Source organism: Lepidochelys olivacea (genome assembly GCF_965140295.1).
Source record: "Lepidochelys olivacea isolate rLepOli2 genome assembly, chromosome: 2".
Classification (NCBI taxonomy): domain Eukaryota; kingdom Metazoa; phylum Chordata; order Testudines; family Cheloniidae; genus Lepidochelys; species Lepidochelys olivacea.
The window spans coordinates 234,414,093-234,431,707 of record NC_140412.1 but is presented as its reverse complement, the minus strand read 5'-3'; the positions used below and the strand labels follow the sequence as shown (position 1 = coordinate 234,431,707).

At 41.2% G+C, this 17,615-nt stretch overlaps 1 protein-coding gene across 1 annotated transcript in view; it reads right to left on the bottom strand.

Annotated features, from left to right (window-relative positions):
- The window catches only part of SPAG6 (sperm associated antigen 6), a 40,476-nt gene that overhangs the window by 19,705 nt on the left and 3,156 nt on the right, over positions 1-17,615 (bottom strand). Inside the window, exons 3-4 of the mRNA XM_084620287.1 lie at positions 8,108-8,274; positions 4,111-4,294 (exon numbers count right to left, since the gene is read on the bottom strand). Of these exons, the coding sequence (XP_084476413.1) occupies positions 4,111-4,294; positions 8,108-8,274 (351 nt within the window). The remainder of the gene's footprint in view (positions 1-4,110; positions 4,295-8,107; positions 8,275-17,615) is intronic.

Genomic DNA, 17,615 nt, shown 5'->3' with positions numbered 1-17,615 from the left:
CCAAGTCATATGCATCTAATACACACTCACACAGCAGATCTCTCTCTCTAAAAGGTAAAGCGATACATATATATACAAAGCCCAGGATTTCAACAAAACTCTGTGTTGGAGTGTGCATTTACAATTCACGACTTCAAAACAAAATTTAGTAAAGAAGGTTATTTGAGCACAAAGATATTGAATGCAAGTGACAAACTGTTGCATTTTATGTATTTGTAATGAAAAATGTGTAAAGTAATACTTGACTCCCACCAAAAATATGTTTTGGTATTGTATACTAATTGATATAGACACATGATTTACTCCTAATCAAAAGGTCAGTTAAAGAAAGAGAATATCCAGAAAAATAAAAACAGACAGTCCAGCTGAGCAGCCTACTAATGTAACAGCCTCTTTAGAGGCAACTTCAAAGGCACCATCGCAATTGCCTGAAGACTGCCAAGGAGATGATGCCAAGGAAATCACATCAAGGAGATAGGTGACGCTGCTGGAAAAATATATTTCGTGGCTTACTGTCAGGATATTGTCATCACCTTTTATAAAGAAAGAGGATGAAGAGGAGAAGTGGTATAATGTCTTAAGGTCACCGCTAAGCCCTAACACTTTTTTTTAAATTAATGACCCACAAAATTTAAAAAGGAACACAAACTAAGTGTGATTTAGTTTAAATCTTTTCTGAAGGTCTAGAAGACTGATGACATTTAAATACTTATTTAAACATGACCAATATGAACCATGAGTATCTGCTTTTCTGATATTGTTTGTAAGATGTATCTGTTTGCATGGCTGAAGACATAATTAATGTAGGCTCCCAACTGCACCCCTAAGATCCACAAAGGTAGGGGGAAGGTGGGCTGACAGAGGAGTGAGCAGGTTGAGACAGGGCTGCAGGGAAACACATATCATTCCCATCCCCCCACACCACTAATGCCTAGCATAGCCCAAGACGGAAATGTAACATGGCCTGGGGCATAACACTGATGGGAAAATCTCCATTTAAAGGGTTCCTTCTCGGCATGGCTTTGTTGGAGCTACGCTGCCAAAGAGTAGGGTCAGCCAATGACAAATTCAGTGGCCCTGGCTTATCTCTGATTCCCCAAGATTCAAGAGCTTTGTGTGTGGTCCCTGTGGCCTGTTCTTTAGGGGGGACTGGGACAAATTCTTCCCCCAACAGAAAAATTGCAGAGAAATCTCTGTGATGTTTACCTTGTGGAGATTTTAATTCCTTTAGCCCTCTCCTATAAGCTTTCCTGTAGCATGGGGGAGGGGATCAGGCCCCATATTTGCTCATGTCAGTGTTTAAGGAGAGACGCAAGATTCCAACCATTCATTTCCCCCTGCCCCCAATCTTGCTACCTATCCTCACTGTCATACCCTACCCCATCATTTCCCTTGCTCTCCGTGCCCAAAATCCCAAATGCACTTCCCAAATGCTGTCATTAGGTCTGTGTTCTCTCTCCACTAGTGGCCAAATGATTTTTTCCATCCATACATTTTTTGAGTTGACACAGCCCAGTTTAAGCCCTGCCAACATGCATTAAGAAAGAGCAGTGGTCAAAGAAACACTCATCATCTGTTTTCAGAAACCTTCTCATTTGCTTGTGTTTATTTGCAAAGTGCACATGTGAAACAAAATTTATTTTTCTCAAAAAGAGAGATTCAATATAGCTTCACTTTCTATAGTGTCTTTCATTCAAACTATACCCCCCCAAGACACTTTAGAGAGTTAAATTATACAATTGCAAAGTTTTTTTCTCTCACTCTCTCTCACACACACGCAGAGGGAGAGAGAGGGTGGAAAAACTGATAAGGAAAGGGAGAAAAAATATTTTTTCAGATGAAGTTTGAAAGCAAATGGAGAGAGAAAAAAAGATAGGGAAGCTGATCTGGATGGAAGGAGATACAATAAAAGCATCTTCATCACAAAAAGTAGAAAGATTATGTGGAGAGACAGAGAGGAGGCCAGTGTCTAATGAACAGAGGGAGGAGAAGCAGAGAGAGGAGAGGTTCCTGAGGCAGTCTGGTGCTGGTCCTTGAAAGATTTTAGGAAACAAGAAGGGTAGTTTTGAACTGGAACCTGAAATGGGGAACAAGGGGAATTGTCTGGTCACATGGATGATGTGGCAGTTCTTCTCTGTCCACAAGAGAAAGCAGGAAGCATTATGCTGGGCAACAGGAGAGGTCTGTGAAAAGGAATTGCTTTCGTCAAGATAACCAAAAATGAAAGGAGGATTCCAGCAAGGTAGAGTCAAGGCACTGACATACATGGCAACACTGTAGAGAGGCCAACAGGAAGATTTGCAGACATGGGAAATGTGAAGGGATAAGGAAACCTCAGAGTCAATGACACCAAGATTACAGACAATGGAAAGTCAATGGAGAGGATGGAGTTGTACCTAAATGAAGCTGAGATCAAGTCATGAGTTTTGTTGTTCACCAGAAATGGAAAGTGAACAGGGAGCAGCAGTCATTAAGAGACTAATTCAAAGTCCAATGAAGTCAATTGAAGTCAGATGCATCTGATGAAGTGAGCTGTAGCTCACGAAAGCTTATGCTCTAATAAATTGGTTAGTCTCTAAGGTGCCACAAGTACTCCTTTTCTTTTTGCGAATACAGACTAACACGGCTGTTACTCTGAAGTTTGGGGGTGATGTTGGGAATCAGAACCAGCAGAAGCTATTTCCTATCAATTACACTTGGATCTTTTTATATGTGTGCATCAGAAATTAAAGTGTTTTCTTTCCCACCTTTCTTCCTAGATTTCTCTCTCTAGCTTGTGGACCATGCTTGACCCTTTGTAATGAGACAGTTACACCTATGGCCCAAATCATCTCACAAGGTAGTATCAAAATGTTCAAAGTAGCAGTGTCGGACTGGAAGAGCTAGCACTGTGATTCACTAAAGGAAACTGGGATGGGAAGAGGGCTGGACAGAAACGAAAAAGCCGGATTTGTTGTCAGAAGTTGTTGTCAAAAGTCAGAAGTTGAGCTGTTCCATCAGGAAGAGGTAGGAGCTTGGTCTACATGGACAGAAGTTCTGGAAAGATGACTTTATTAAGTCAAGTGCTGACCTTTTGGGAGCTTACACAAGCAAGGTCTCCTACTCTCTGGACATATAAGCAAGATCTCCCACAATCTATAATCAAGTGCACACTCACATAAAAACAACAAAATTCATACTAAATACAATATTTCAGAATATAAAATCATTTCAACAGCTACAATTATTCCAGGGTTAACACACTAAGCTCTTTCATCCAAATAAACACCAGCTATTTCCCCCCCAAATACAAGTGGTCAGGGGAGTTTGACCTCACAACCCTTAACTCCACAGCACAACCCTCTACCACTTGAACTAAAGGAACAGCTGGTAGAAGTAAGCTATTACCCTGGATCAGCCCTTAAATAGGAACATGATATACACATTAAAAGTAATGTTACACAACTATATGTGAGAGAGTAGTAGACTGTTGGGTACCAGATTCCTGGGATCTGTTCCTGTCTCTGGGAGAAGAGTGTGGTCTAGAGGTTAAGAGCAATGATTACAGATAGTATAGTCAAGCCAATAGATTTGGCACATTTGTTCTGAAAGGCAGTGCAGCCAAGCAGATGAGATTTGGTTCTGTGATGTTAGGTGACATCAGTTCTATTCCGAGTTTTCCCAGAAGTGATGTTGTACAACCTCTCAGTTATGCTATTTGTTAAGTAAGGGAATAAATGCTGGAGGGATTAGGAGTCCTTGTTCAGTAATAAGGGCTATGAAGTGCACAGAAATATTAAAACCACTCAGTAAAAGGGGTGAAGTCAGAATCTGTGGTTTGCTGGTCCTCATCCCAATGCATCTCCTCCTAAGCCAAAGGGCATTTCATGGGGGAATGCCTCTCTCATGTTGCCAGGCATTAAGATCTGCCAAATATACAGGTGTTACACAAGATCTGAAACTTGGTGGATTGGTAAAATAGAGTAGAATTCAGTTTCAAATGTAAGATTTAATGTTGGGGAGAAATCATTTTCTGAGTTATAAATTAGAATAAATCAACTTATCACAATGTGTAATCTCTTTTAAACAAACAATAGTACGGTGAAAGATAGCACACACAAAACCTATTACCTGCATTATGTCTGGCAATATACCCAAGTGCCCAGGCTGCAGCTTCCTTTACTCCAGGGTCAAAATCTTCCAAGCAAATCACAAGTGTATCCAGTGCTCCACAATCAACTATTGCTTGGGCTAGCTGAGGAGAATGTTTACCAACCGCTCTTAACACAAATGCAGCTGCTTTCTTGTAGAAACGCTACACAAATTGGAAACAAAACAAAACATACATTTTTACTGACATCATTTACTTCAAAAATCAAAAAGATCAGAACAAATATTAAAATAAGTATTTTACTATTACTATTTATTAATTCCTATTGCAGTAGCACATAAGTACCCAAATTAGGGATGAAGGCTCCATTGTACAAGACACTGAACAGACAATTAACACATACAGACCCTGCCATAGTCAGTTCACAATCTAAGATGCTGACAATATGCAATAGATAAACAGACAGACAAAATGGGAGGGTTGAGGAGGTGTGACAAAAAGGTAACAGGAAAGATACATATATCTGCATAAATGAATGCTCACAACTCACAAAAGCTATGCAAATACAATAAATCTGATCTGTTGGACCAGACTGTGTATGTTATGCACCTATCTGCCCCCAGCACAGGGCAAGCTCCAGGACAGATTCTATCTAAGGTATTTATATGGCCTCCAATACTGTAGAATGTATTTATCCTCACAAGCCCAATAATATTACTTCCATTTTACAGATGGGGAACACACAGACTAATGGACAGATTTTCAAGAGTATTTAGGCACCTAATGATGCAGATAGATGCCTAATAAGATTTTCAAAAATTCCTAAGTGAGTTGGATGCCTAAGTTTCAATGAAGTCTATGAGAATTAGGCACTAGCCTGCTTTATGTGCTGTTATAAATTCCACTGGCTGCCTATGTACATCATTAAGTACCTACATACCATTAAAATGCTGGCCCTAAATGATCTGCTCAACGTCTCTCAAGTCCCAAGCTAGTACCCTAAACACTGGATCACCCTTCCTCTCTAACTCTCTTAGGACAGCATAGCATGCTCCCCTTTGTGCACCTGGCCACCTCTCTTCCCTACCCCCTTTGGGTTCCTTGTGCCCCTGTGGGCACTAGAATCAATCATAGAATCATAGAATATCGGGGTTGGAAGGAACCCAGAAGGTCATCTAGTTCAACCCCCTGCTCAAAGCAGGACCAATCCCCAATTAAATCATCCCAGCCAGGGCTTTGTCAAGCCTGACCTTAAAAACTTCTAAGGAAGGAGATTCTACCACCTCCCTAGGTAACGCTCCCTAGGGAGCAGTCCTTGTCCTTTCTCTGAGCAGTTACCAAGATTGTGCCTTGGCTTTGTGTGGGGAGTACACAGGTGATTGTGAAGCATCTGAGGGCCAACACCTCCTACATGCCTATTGTGATGGGGTTTACAGACCCCTCACTAAGACTAAAGGAGCAAGACCAAGCCAAGAAGGCTCCGCCCCTCAGCAGCTGCAGAATATGCTCCAAATGGAGGACCTGCTTAAAATGGGACTCTGGGAATCAAGCTGGGGGGAGAGTGAAGGAAAGGCTGTCTATAAGAAGGAAGCCAGTTAGGAGAAGAACCTGGACCGTGGGTAAGACCTCAATGGACAGCCAGGGTCCTGACCGCTTTTTCTTTCCCCTTCTACCTGACAAGGGGGAAATCATTGGACACCGCAATTTGGAAGCCCCAGCTGACTACCTGAATCACTGAGACTGCTTGAACAACCTTCTGTGAGGAGGGAAGCAGAGGGCTGTGACCATGTTCCAAACTGAAGAGAGCACTGTGAAGATAGGAAGTGGCCCACGGAAGGCTGATCTGGGGTATCAGTTAGTGGGGATGGAAGCATAGCACCCCCATCCTCCCTTTGGTCCCTGGTCCAGGATCCAGTTGAGAAGGAGGGCCCAGCTCTCCCTACCCTTCCGTCTTCCCCTAGCCCAACTGAGGGCAACCCAGAAAAGGACAGACTGTAACTTGGCTAACATGCCCCCAGACTGCCTGACAAGGACCCCTCCCTCAGGACTTTGGAAATTAATGAGCTGTGGCCAACCTACTAGGCCTGCTGGCCCCTAAGTGAACCGTGCTACACCTATAAAAATGGGCCAGACAAAATCTAGTCTTCATGTAGTTAGTGTGCAAATTGACAGATGTTAGCCTAAGGGCCTGATCCCAATGAAATTAAAATGGCAGAACTCCCCAGGACTTCAGTGGCAGAAGAACCTGGTTCTGAAATTGAAAAATAGGTTGCTTTTAATGACAAAGATATTTTGAATAAGAATAATAACCCTAAAAAATGTGTTTCTCTGCCCAAAGCATAATTTAATAGGAATAATATATCCATGATAGGGCAGATCCCAGCTGGTGTAAACTGGCATAGCTAAATGGAGCTATGCCAGTTTACACCAGCTGAGGATCTGCCCCATTATACACCCTCCTGTATGTGCATGTGCATTATTCCTGTTATACTGTGGGGAAAAGACACTTTTTAGGGTTTATTCTTATTCACAATATGTTGTTCTTGAAATAAAACACATTCACAAAAAGCATTTAGAATGTGCTATAAAACCTTTTTTATTTTCACTCAGTTTATATGACAAAACACTGATCTGATGTTTGATCCTGTAATTCCTGCACATGTACAAGTCAATGGAAGTTCCACGTATGGAGTGCTCACAGGATCTGATCCTTTTTTATACTGATGCATAAAATGAATGGAAAAGGAATGCATAGGGAATTGCCCATAGGAACTAACAAATTACTTGCATGTCTTGCTAAACTCTGTATGAACTGGATAATTAGTTTCCTTCACTTGCCCTCAGTCACTAAAGCACGGTAGGCCTTCTGTGACCTCACACTAATCTTGCTGATGCCCCAAGTGATTTTGAATCACAGCTGCCTCCTGGATGCATTGACAGTATAGACACTAAAATGGAAAAGATAAGTCAAAGCATCTATGTTAACTTTGTATAGTTTCTGCTATCAAATAAATGGTGTAACATCAAACAAACAACAAAGACCATAATTTTCTCTCTTTAAAATACAGTTAAATAACCAAATTATTTATAACTTTGTCTAAGTCCTACTTTGCTTCCATACTATATACACATATTTTAGAATGAATGGGTGATTTCCTTCAATAATAATATGTAATTTTATTATGACTGTAGAAGTATTAATCAGATATGCAACAATGAAAATATTACTTGATTAGTGATAACTTCTGAATTCTCAAAAGATGAAAAGCTATGTAATTTCATTTCAGTGATAAGCATTGATATTTTTAATTCTTCTAAATCTAAAACAACAAAACTACAATCTAAATGCAGTTAAATAAATTGGAATTGTAGCCATATTTTAACTCTCAAATTTCTGTATTTTCCAATCACTAGGAACTAAGCACGAAAACATTGCTGTTAACCTAAGTTAGGATCCTAAAATTGGAATCCATCCAAATACTGTAGGAAAAGTGGGGAAGAGCATGTCAGATATATTTGTGCTATATCATATGACATTTTATTTGACAAACAAGCAGATTAAATCCTTTTAATGTATTGTACTGTGTCTGTGCCAATAATTAGATTTTATATTCCTTATGCTATAAAAGTTTCCAAATGTTCATGTTTGGAGATGTTAACTACAGGATAACTGCAGTTCAATTTATGTGCATTTTATAAGCATTCAGAATTAAAGACAAATTCTAACCAATTATCAGTACAGCATTTCTGATTATTTAAAAAAAATTAGCCTTCTACAAATCCTTTCATTAACACTTCAGAAAAATAAAGCTTCCATGAATATATTACAGATAATGCAAAATAAGAATTTTTAAACGTCTCATTGAGTTACAATTATGACTACAGTATATTTTGACCTACCAGGAGACCAATGTACATGCTATACGTAACTTCAGTACATGTATTACTGCACTAAGAGTCAAGACAGTTCATTATGTTTTTTTCACTGAATTTTTTTTCACAATAAAAATTCCTTACATTCTGTTCAGCCAGTGAATATACAAGCTGTGGAAGAATGTCTCCCTTAACAACCGCCTCTGCCAGGTCATCATTATAATTGGCAAGTCTCCCAAGAGCCAAAGCAGCAGTCTGTTGAATAGTTGGGACCACGTCCAACAGAAGAGGCCTCAGCAAAGACATTACACCTGAGTTGCATTCGGAAGAAGAAGAAAGAAACAACACAATAAGCAAAGATTTATCTAAACAGACTTTTTTTCATAAAAACAAATTAAATAGACTTTTACAAGTAGCAGAAACTTGTGGTAAATTCACAAATGTTCCACTGAAAATTAATCAAATATTTGCCTGTCCCTGCTAATGTCTAACATTCCCATCTGTTTTCCTGCAAGTAAAGATGTATTTGCAACACATGGGTGGGCGATGTATTATATCTAGGTACTGATTTGCCCCTCCTCTCCTCCCGGCACTTGAATTAATGTCTGTAAAGTTCTCAGATACTTATCTATCACCAGAACTTCCTACGTAGTAGGGAAGTACTGTTATCCCCATTATACATGTGAGGAAGCAAGTCTCATTTCCAGTTCAGCACAATAATCAGAAAACCATCTTTCCACTCCTCTCCTGATAGTCCATCTGGTATACAACAATATACCTAAGCAGGTGAGTATTTGGGGGCAAATCTTGAGAAATCAAGCAAAATCTTTTTATTTGGGCTTTGCTCTACATGAAGTCATCCTGGCCCCAACAGGCCAGGACATCTGGACAGAGGCTACAGCTCCTATAGCAGATTATGGGAAGAGTAGCAGGTCTGCTTTGCCAGACACAGATTTTTTTCACCCACAACGTTTAAAGATCTACCAGCTATGCCCTTGTCCCCCTTATGGCTCAGACACATGCTCAATCCTCCATTCCTGACACAATGCACAATGCCCACTGAAGATCCGGTTGAGCACAGAGCGATCAGACACTCTCTGCATCTCCATACTACATAGAATTCAGTAGACAAGAGCAGTGTTACTTTTACACTAACTATGATGGATTTTCTGCTTTTAATGTATGTTAAACTTGTGCCACTCAACTTCCCTTGTCATAGCAGAAAGCACAGATCCCTCTTTTTCAGGTCAATTTATAAAATGATCTAAGTTGCCAACAGAGCAGAAGGAAATAATCATTCTACATTTTTTGTTTCCAAGCCTTATCCAAACCTGTATTTCTATGAACATCTGTGGGTGGGCTTGAGAGTCAACAAACCTTTTTAACATTTTGAGTGGATCAAACTTTGAATGCAACAGAGACTGAAGCAGTCTAGGTCTGAGGGGTCCAAGTGCCAGATCCACACTAGGTGACATTTGTGGCCTTCATGACATATCCAGATTCTGCAAAATTTAAGCTTTCATTTCTCAGAAATATACTTCTAGCCCTTATGATTGTGAAAACACAGAGATTAACACCCTCAAGACGGTATGATGCAGATTTGTCTTTGAGACAATGCAGACAGCCTGAGCCTGAAACAACTGCGCTGATGGGGGAACTCTCCTGCTGGCTATTAATTTAATTTGAGTATTAAAGCTGAATTACAGGGTCTGTCTACACTTTGAGGTGGGGGTGTGATTCCCAGCTCAAGGAGACCTACTCACGCAACTCTCATTGAGGTAGCACGCTAAAAAGAGTGTATAGCACGGCAGTGGCAGGATGGGCTAGCCATCCCAAGTACAGGCAAAGGGTCTTGGATGGGCATGTTCTGGGGCAGCCAGCTTCTTCCAGTGCTCACACTGCCATAGCTACACTCTATTTTTAGATCACTAGCTCAATGAGACTAGCACATGTATGTCTCCTCGAGATGGGAATCCTACCCCCATCTCGAAGTGTAAATATACCCCTAGTGACACCACTTTGAATATTAGCCTTACAAATATTTCACTGATGATCATGTTAGATGATGCAATAGGGAAGGGATTTAGTGTGAAGACCATTGAATGGAGGGGGGAGGAAATATGAAATGGGAAGAAAGGAGAAGGATGGGAAAGGTTGAGAAACAGAGTAGTAATAGTGGTGGTCATAGAGGAGAACATATTTTCCCAGAGTGATATATCAATGAGACAAAAGGTATTGAATAAAAGTTTTGTTGTTGTTTGAACTCAAAGCAGCCATATTGTATTCTTGATCTTCATGTAAACCTTGTATTGACAACAGTGGGAGATTCACTAAGGACAGTATATAGTTCTAAAGCTATACTATACCCACAGGCCATGGTTAAAAGCAAAAGCTGGACCCTTCTGCACAATGAGCTTGATTCTCCTGGTCTAGATCCTATCAGTGATCTGAGACCCCTCTTAAAAATCCACTCCTCAAAAAAAGTCCCCCCACATCCTATGATTTCTCATTTATTGTGTGCCAGAGCATTTCTCTGACTAGCACTCGTTAAATAGTTTTATACTCTCCATATATATGTTTCAATTTGGTTACTTAGAGGTTGTAAATTCTCCTCTGAAGTGCAAGTTTTAACCTCAATCTTGGCTGTAAAAAGAGCAAAGGCATCTACCTCCTTTTCCACAGCTTTTGGTGATGACAGCTCGGTCTGCAAAGGGCAGATCAGCCTGCCACAAAGGAAGACTTTCCTTTTGGAGGGTGGACTCAACCTTGTTCCCACTGAAGTCGATGGGAGTTTTTCCAGTGACTTCAATGGGAGCAGACTCCTTGGACAGAACTGCTCCTTGGACACCAATTCTGCAACCGTTATTCACTCAAGCAATCCTTACTCATGCAAGCAGCCCCACTGAAATCAAATGACCCATTATACATGCTCCTTCCCTTAACATGCCAGTACTTAGCAGCAACTCCAACAGTCTCTTGATTTCCCCCCTCATCCTCATCTACAGCAAAGTCCACACCCTGTATCTCCCAAAAATGTTCCAACCAGCACCCCATGGGAATCTGTAGAATTTGAATCAAAATAATTGTAACATTAACTTTAAAAAGAAAAGCATAAAATTAGAACAGCAGTGCAACATTTAGACATAAGAAACTCCCAACTACCTCCTCATTTTACAAATATATGGACACACATATTAGGCTATACAGCCCAACAGTAAGGATACTTTAAGTTTGGTTTGCTTTTTAAACATAAGTAAGAACTTTTACATTAATTTAAAAAACAAAAAGGCTTGTGGCTATTCTCCCTGTAAGACCATGGTAATAGCTCTCTCACTATTAGTGTCAAGGCCCTGCTAGCCCTCTAATACAAGGTCTATATATTCCAGCTGGCTACTGCTTCCCAGACAATCTAGGACCCTGATTTTGTGAACACTTATGCACATGAGTAACTTTACACAGGTGTAGTCTCATGCAATTCAATGGAACCACTCACAAGCATAAGCATGTGAAGGAATCAGGGATTCTGTACATGAGGGAACAAGTTGTCACCACCACTCCTGCCCCTCCCCATCCAGGTTTGTACACCAGATACATACCTCCACACAAGCCAATTTCCATTCCCTCCCTTCCCACATTGAAACCAATAGCTGCCAAAAGGGGAAGGGAAAAAATAGTTTAAAAAAAAAGTTTAGCTACAATATCAGAGCAACTGGGATCGGACATTGCCCCAGCACAGCAGAGAGAAGTAGAAAGAGACCATGTACTAGAATTATAGTATCAGTTCTGCTGCAGTTTTAGCTAGGTCCTGTCCAACAAACAACAAAACACATATTTGTGCTTACCTGCTAGGGGAACCTATCATAGAATGTATATGGACACAGACACCCTCTTTAAGATTAAAAATGTTTTTTGTATAACATAAAATACTACACAGTTTAACAAGTCTCTGCCTTTAAGAGAAGAAAGGTTACTATTCCTATTCCAACACAACTCACATTGCCCATGTCTGTTAATCCCAGTACATCCTCCATTGCTTTTCTGCACATTCTCCCTTTTTATTACAACATTACTAGTGCCCACTTAGGAACGATCCCACAGCATGCTCAGGAGGCTTTGGTGACTACACAATCTACTTACCTCTTCAAAGCAAGTGCATCAGGTCATTTTTGGCACAAACATTGCTAACATGAATGTCAATCAACAATGCTCATCACATTCTGGTGAAAATGCAAAACTTTCTTTTTCACCCTTACTTTCCTGCTAAGCAACACATAGCACACAACAGATACTAGTCTTCTTTCTTCTGGAAGGTACTCAGATACCATGATGATGGGCTCAACATAAGAACCTGAATAGAACAGAAGCAAAACCAAATCCTTCACAGAGAAGATTCAATCTACTTCGAATTGCTGCCGTTTGGTTCATTGGGATGGGGAAGGTTCTTCCCTAGATGATTACTGAGGGAACAAGTATAAAAGACCCATATCACCTTTTCCTGACTGAGCTCCAAAATAGAACTCAGCCATAGAAAGGAAGTAGCCTGAAGAACATTATCTCCTTGCCCCACAAATACAGATGACCAGAGATGGAAAGGAAGACATCTTACAGAGGACTGCCACCACTAGACCCAAGTATGTGGAACTGAACAAGAAAAAAATTACTGGATGGGGGGGAGGGGCAGAATGTTTTGGCACACAGCCAAATAAGAATAGGGAGCTCTTCATTTCACCACTACCGCCCATTTCGGGGATAGCTGAATTAATTCCTATGTAGAAACAGAAGGAGCAGACAGAGAACTGGAAGTAGCAGTGCCCTACTATAGAGCTTTGATAGGGGGTTGCTTTTTGGACTTGCTGTAGATACCTCTCTTGTTACAGAGGCAGGAAAACTTTATTCACGAATTCTCTAACTTTTGTTTGCATGCAGCAATGTAGAAAGTAAAGAATAACAACAAAGTATGCTACATATACCAACAGTCTAGATTTGTCTTTGAAGAGATCCTATTAGCTATTCAGAGATGAAGTAACTAAGAACAGTAGGCAAATATTCTCCCTTACATAACCTCACAGTGACTGACCTTGGACAGGGAATGACTCCCCTTTCTATCCACAGTTTCTAATTCATCATTTTTGTTTCAAAGAAACCTTATAGCCTTTATAAACTGAATCACCTTTAACTCACACATTTCAAGTGGTGGTGTTGTGCAAAAGCCTGATTTGCCTCATTTCAGCAGGCAAGTGTTGGCTGCTGCCTAACTTTACCAGGGAAAAGCCTTCAGGGTAGCTACAGGTTCCAGGTTTTTCTTTCCAAGACTCTGTAGCCAAACAAAGAGTAGTCTGCCACAGACAGCAGCCTTTGTTTGGTTCTTTCTACTGCTTGGGGGAGAACACCTGAAACTCAAAAAGAAAAGAAAGGAGGATGGTCTTGTTGTTAAGATAGTGGACTGGAACTCAGGAGATCTTGACTCTATCTCAGGTCTGCTATGAGCTTCCTATGTGGCTTTGAGTAAACCATTCAAGCTTCCTGTGTACATCCTCCTTTCTCTGCACTCTATGTCCTCACTATCCTTTTATGGCCATGCACTCAGCCCTCTCTAGAAAAACCACCCTACCAATAGAGAGCTGGAAATGTTTAATATTTGTACTACAGTAGTGCCTAGAAGTCTCAACTGACATCAAGCCCCACACCCAATCACACTTGACCCTGTAGAAACAGATAAGACACAGCCCCTGTCTTGAAGAGCTTATAGTCTGAATAGACATGACAGAGGCACAAAGCGGTAAAGTGGCTTGCACAGGTCACCCAGCAGGTCGGCAGCAGATCTCCCAATTCCTTATCCAGTTCTCTATCCACTGGACTACACTGCCTCTCAAATTCCATTTTTCAAATTCTCAAATTCCACCCTCAGTTTTCTACCCAACTCCTAGCCACCCAGAGCCTTTATTCGGAAGGGCATGATCTAGCCATGAGAAAGGATGGCAAGAATTGTTCCTTAGTCTGTTGGCTTTGAGGCCATTTCAGTCAGTGAAATAAAACTGATTCTTAATTCCAACTGGATGTCTAACTTCATAATTAAGAGCAACAACCCTCATCAGTGCAAGCTCCACTGCAAGAAAATGTATTATAACTTAAATTCTCACTCAAGCTGAAGGTGAGAGTACAGAACCAGATTCCAGAAATTAAGAAACCACTAAACTCATAGAACCTGATTCCGCTGTACTTATTCTTATTGAATATCAAATTGCCCAGCAAGTAATCCCATTCATTCCAGTGGGACTACTTGCGGAATATTCTACTTCTAAGGAAGGATGAGTGAGGATGGCAGAATTAGGCTCACAGTGAATAAGATTTTCACTAGTAGAAATGGGCCTGTGCCAAAAGTTCAGACTTGATTCCAAACTATCCCAAAGTTCAAGGCAGGTAGAAGTTTGGATCACATGGGGTGGAGGGGCTGATTCAAGTCCATCTTTAATTATTGTTGAAAACATGCAATTTCTAATATTTGAAATCATTGTTTTTCTTTTAATAATTCATTCTGATACCAAAATTCATGGGTTGTGCCTGCCAAAGGAACAGATTTATTTTTAAAAGAAATGTGTAAAAGTATTAACATCAAAACAGATTTCTTCCATAAATCCCAGCCCACTAGAATGAAATTTGATAAGTGAATTGTTTTTCAGTGTCTCAGTTACACATTTACCAGTTGACGCAGGTTTTCTGGGGGAGGATTTTTTTGCCTTTCCAGACATGTGCATTAATTATGAATTAAAAGGCCCAATTCTGCAACATTTACTCATCTTGAGTAATCAGTAGCACTTACTCATGTGAGTAGACCCATTCACAAAAACATCAATGGCCAGCAAGAAAGCACACATACAGGAAGGAGCTCTATTGGAGGAAATCTTTGTGAAGGTTCTCTCGCAATGATCTCTCACGGTCCCAGAGGGGAACTGCTCCCCCATGGAAGAAGCCATAGGGTAGCCTCCAAACTTGGCACACTCTGCACCAAATGTGGGTATCAGAGGAAAGCCAGAGTCACCTGCATGAAGCATTATCTGTAATGGCCCCTAACTCAACTGTGGCTACAGGATTGGGGGTGGGGGCTCTGCAGACAGAATAATACAGCCGGCGCTATATTATCTTTACTGAGAATTCGCCACAAAGTCCAGAAGGTATGCGTGTATTCGGGGTGGGAAGATATGTATCTTCCCTTCAGCCCTCCCAGGGTATGCGTAGGCTGCAGCTGACAGCAAACCTCCCAGTGAGGGTAGACAGAGGGGCACAAGCTAGTGCGCTAAAAATAGCAGTGTGGACGATGCCGCTTGGGCTTTCAAGCCCACCTGACACCATAGGTCTAAGCTTGGGTGACTAGCCCGAGTCTCCACCAGAGCCACAACGTCCACACTGCTACTTTTAACACACTAGGTTGACGCCTGCTATCACGAGTCTGTCTACCCAGGCTGGGAGGCTCACTCCAAGTTGCAGCATAAACACATCCCCAGTCTCCACTAGTATGGAGCCCAGACCATATTGAAAGGCCTCCACAGGGTCTGAAAGGGGAAAATTGTGCTGCTAAGGGCATTAAACAGTGTTTAATTTATGCCAGGGCTGAGCCCTGGCACCTCCTAGTTTGGTGTGTCAGTTACAAAAGTAAATGAATTGCTTGAGCCCCCACACCTCTTTCATTACAAATTAAGCACCGGCACCGACCCTGTTTTTGTGCAAAAGGTGGTGGAGATCTGTGTGCGCAGATTTAGGAGTTCAATCTGAGCCATTATATTTTAAATTCAATTACACTGTTAGTATTATTATCTATCTACTACCACAATACAGTTGCCACTGATATTACATTTCTTGTTACTCACTATTAGTTCACATGCCTCCTCAAATGGCATCTATTATGATACTAGATAAGTGGTGCTTGAAGTATAATCAAAATTTTTAAAAATAACATCTCCAGCTTGGGTGCTTTTGATCAAGGACACTGTTTTATAAAGAGCAAGAGCCCTCTCAAACTGTATTTCATTTTTGAACTGACATTAGGAAATTTCATGTATTTATTGCTAAGGATTTCTACACTGACTGATGTAAAGTAAGTTATTTAAAGGCCCAATGCTGCTCAAATTTAATTCAATGGCAAAATTGCCATTTACTTCACTGGGAGCAGGATCAGGCCTGACAGTCCTTTAAATTCAGTATGGGGCCCTCTCCTGTAAGGTGACAAGCACCCTCAACTCCTGTTAAAATCAATGGAAGTTTAGACAGCCAGCATCTTTCAGGATCCAGTGCTACATCTTCTTAAAACAGTTCTCTGTTTTAAACAATGAGCTTTATTTACAAAGATAAGCAAAGAGACAACTTTTAAGTGTATACAGAATGGTTTCATTCTTATGTAATAAAGGAACTGCCCTCTCCCCTTGTTTCATTAGAAACAGCTTCATATAGCAGGATCACCAAAAAAGACATGACAGTTGTCTGCTAGACAACAATGCCTCAAAATATGGTTCTTAGTTCTTTTTTTTTAAGCAATTAACCACATTCAGTTTTAGAAATTGTGCATTTGACACTTTGACACTTGCTGAAGTATTTCAATACCAACAGCCGTTGTTACAATCATATGATTATGAATTGGTTTTCAAGTAGCAATTCAGGTTTTGTTTTTAATGTCTGTGAATGTCAGCAGTTTAAAAAAAATTATACAAAAACTATCATTGCAAATATTTTTCTTATCTAAAATTTGAGAGAAAATTTAAAACTTATGAAACAGGAGTAACAGGACTAAACTGAAACAGGTCTGGCACCCAAACATTGTGCATTGCTGTTCCAATACACCAGTAGGCTGGGGCCTGATCCTGCATTCAATGTCCAGCCAAAACTCAGTAGGAATTTTGGCTGCACAACAAATACAGTATCAGGCCCCTCATAGATTCCATGGCCAGAAGGGACCATTGTGATCATCTAGTCTGACCTGTATAACACAGGCCATAGGACTTCCCCAAAATAATTCCTAGAACACATATTTTAGAAAAGAAAAAAGAACTGGAATACTGAACTGGAGTACTTCAGATATCCCAGTCCTGGGCCTATTTTGAACAGAAACTGTCAACAGGCTGAATCATGCCAATTTGCTTGATGGTTTTATGATGCGCACAAGTGGAAACTAGGATAAAACTATGAAACTCATCCCCCAGTCCTGCTTCCATTTATGTCAGTGGGTGCAGTATTGAGTCATTGTTTTCACTTGTAAGCTAGTCCAGCGTTTCTCAAACACGGCCACCGTGGCCACATGCAGTCACCAGGGGCTATTCTTGCAGCCACAGCCTCCTGGGTGGTGACTGGGGGGGTGGAAGGGGAGCATAGCAGCGGCCCCTACCCCGGGGTCACCAGCAGGACTTGGACCCTGCCTCCTTCTGAAGCCACAAACACTGGAGGAGCAGGCAACCAGTGTGAGTTCCCCAGCTTCCTGGGGGTGGTGGGCCTTGGGCTTTGGCTTCAGCCCTTCAGTGGTGGGCAGAAGGCTCTGTCCCTACGGCAGCAGGCTCTGTTCCCCAGCCACAGGGCTTTGGGCTCTGGCCCCGGGCTCACCCTCCTCACTTCACCACTGGCCCCCACTGCCTCCAGCCCCCACCCATGCAGCAGGACCCAAGGCTTC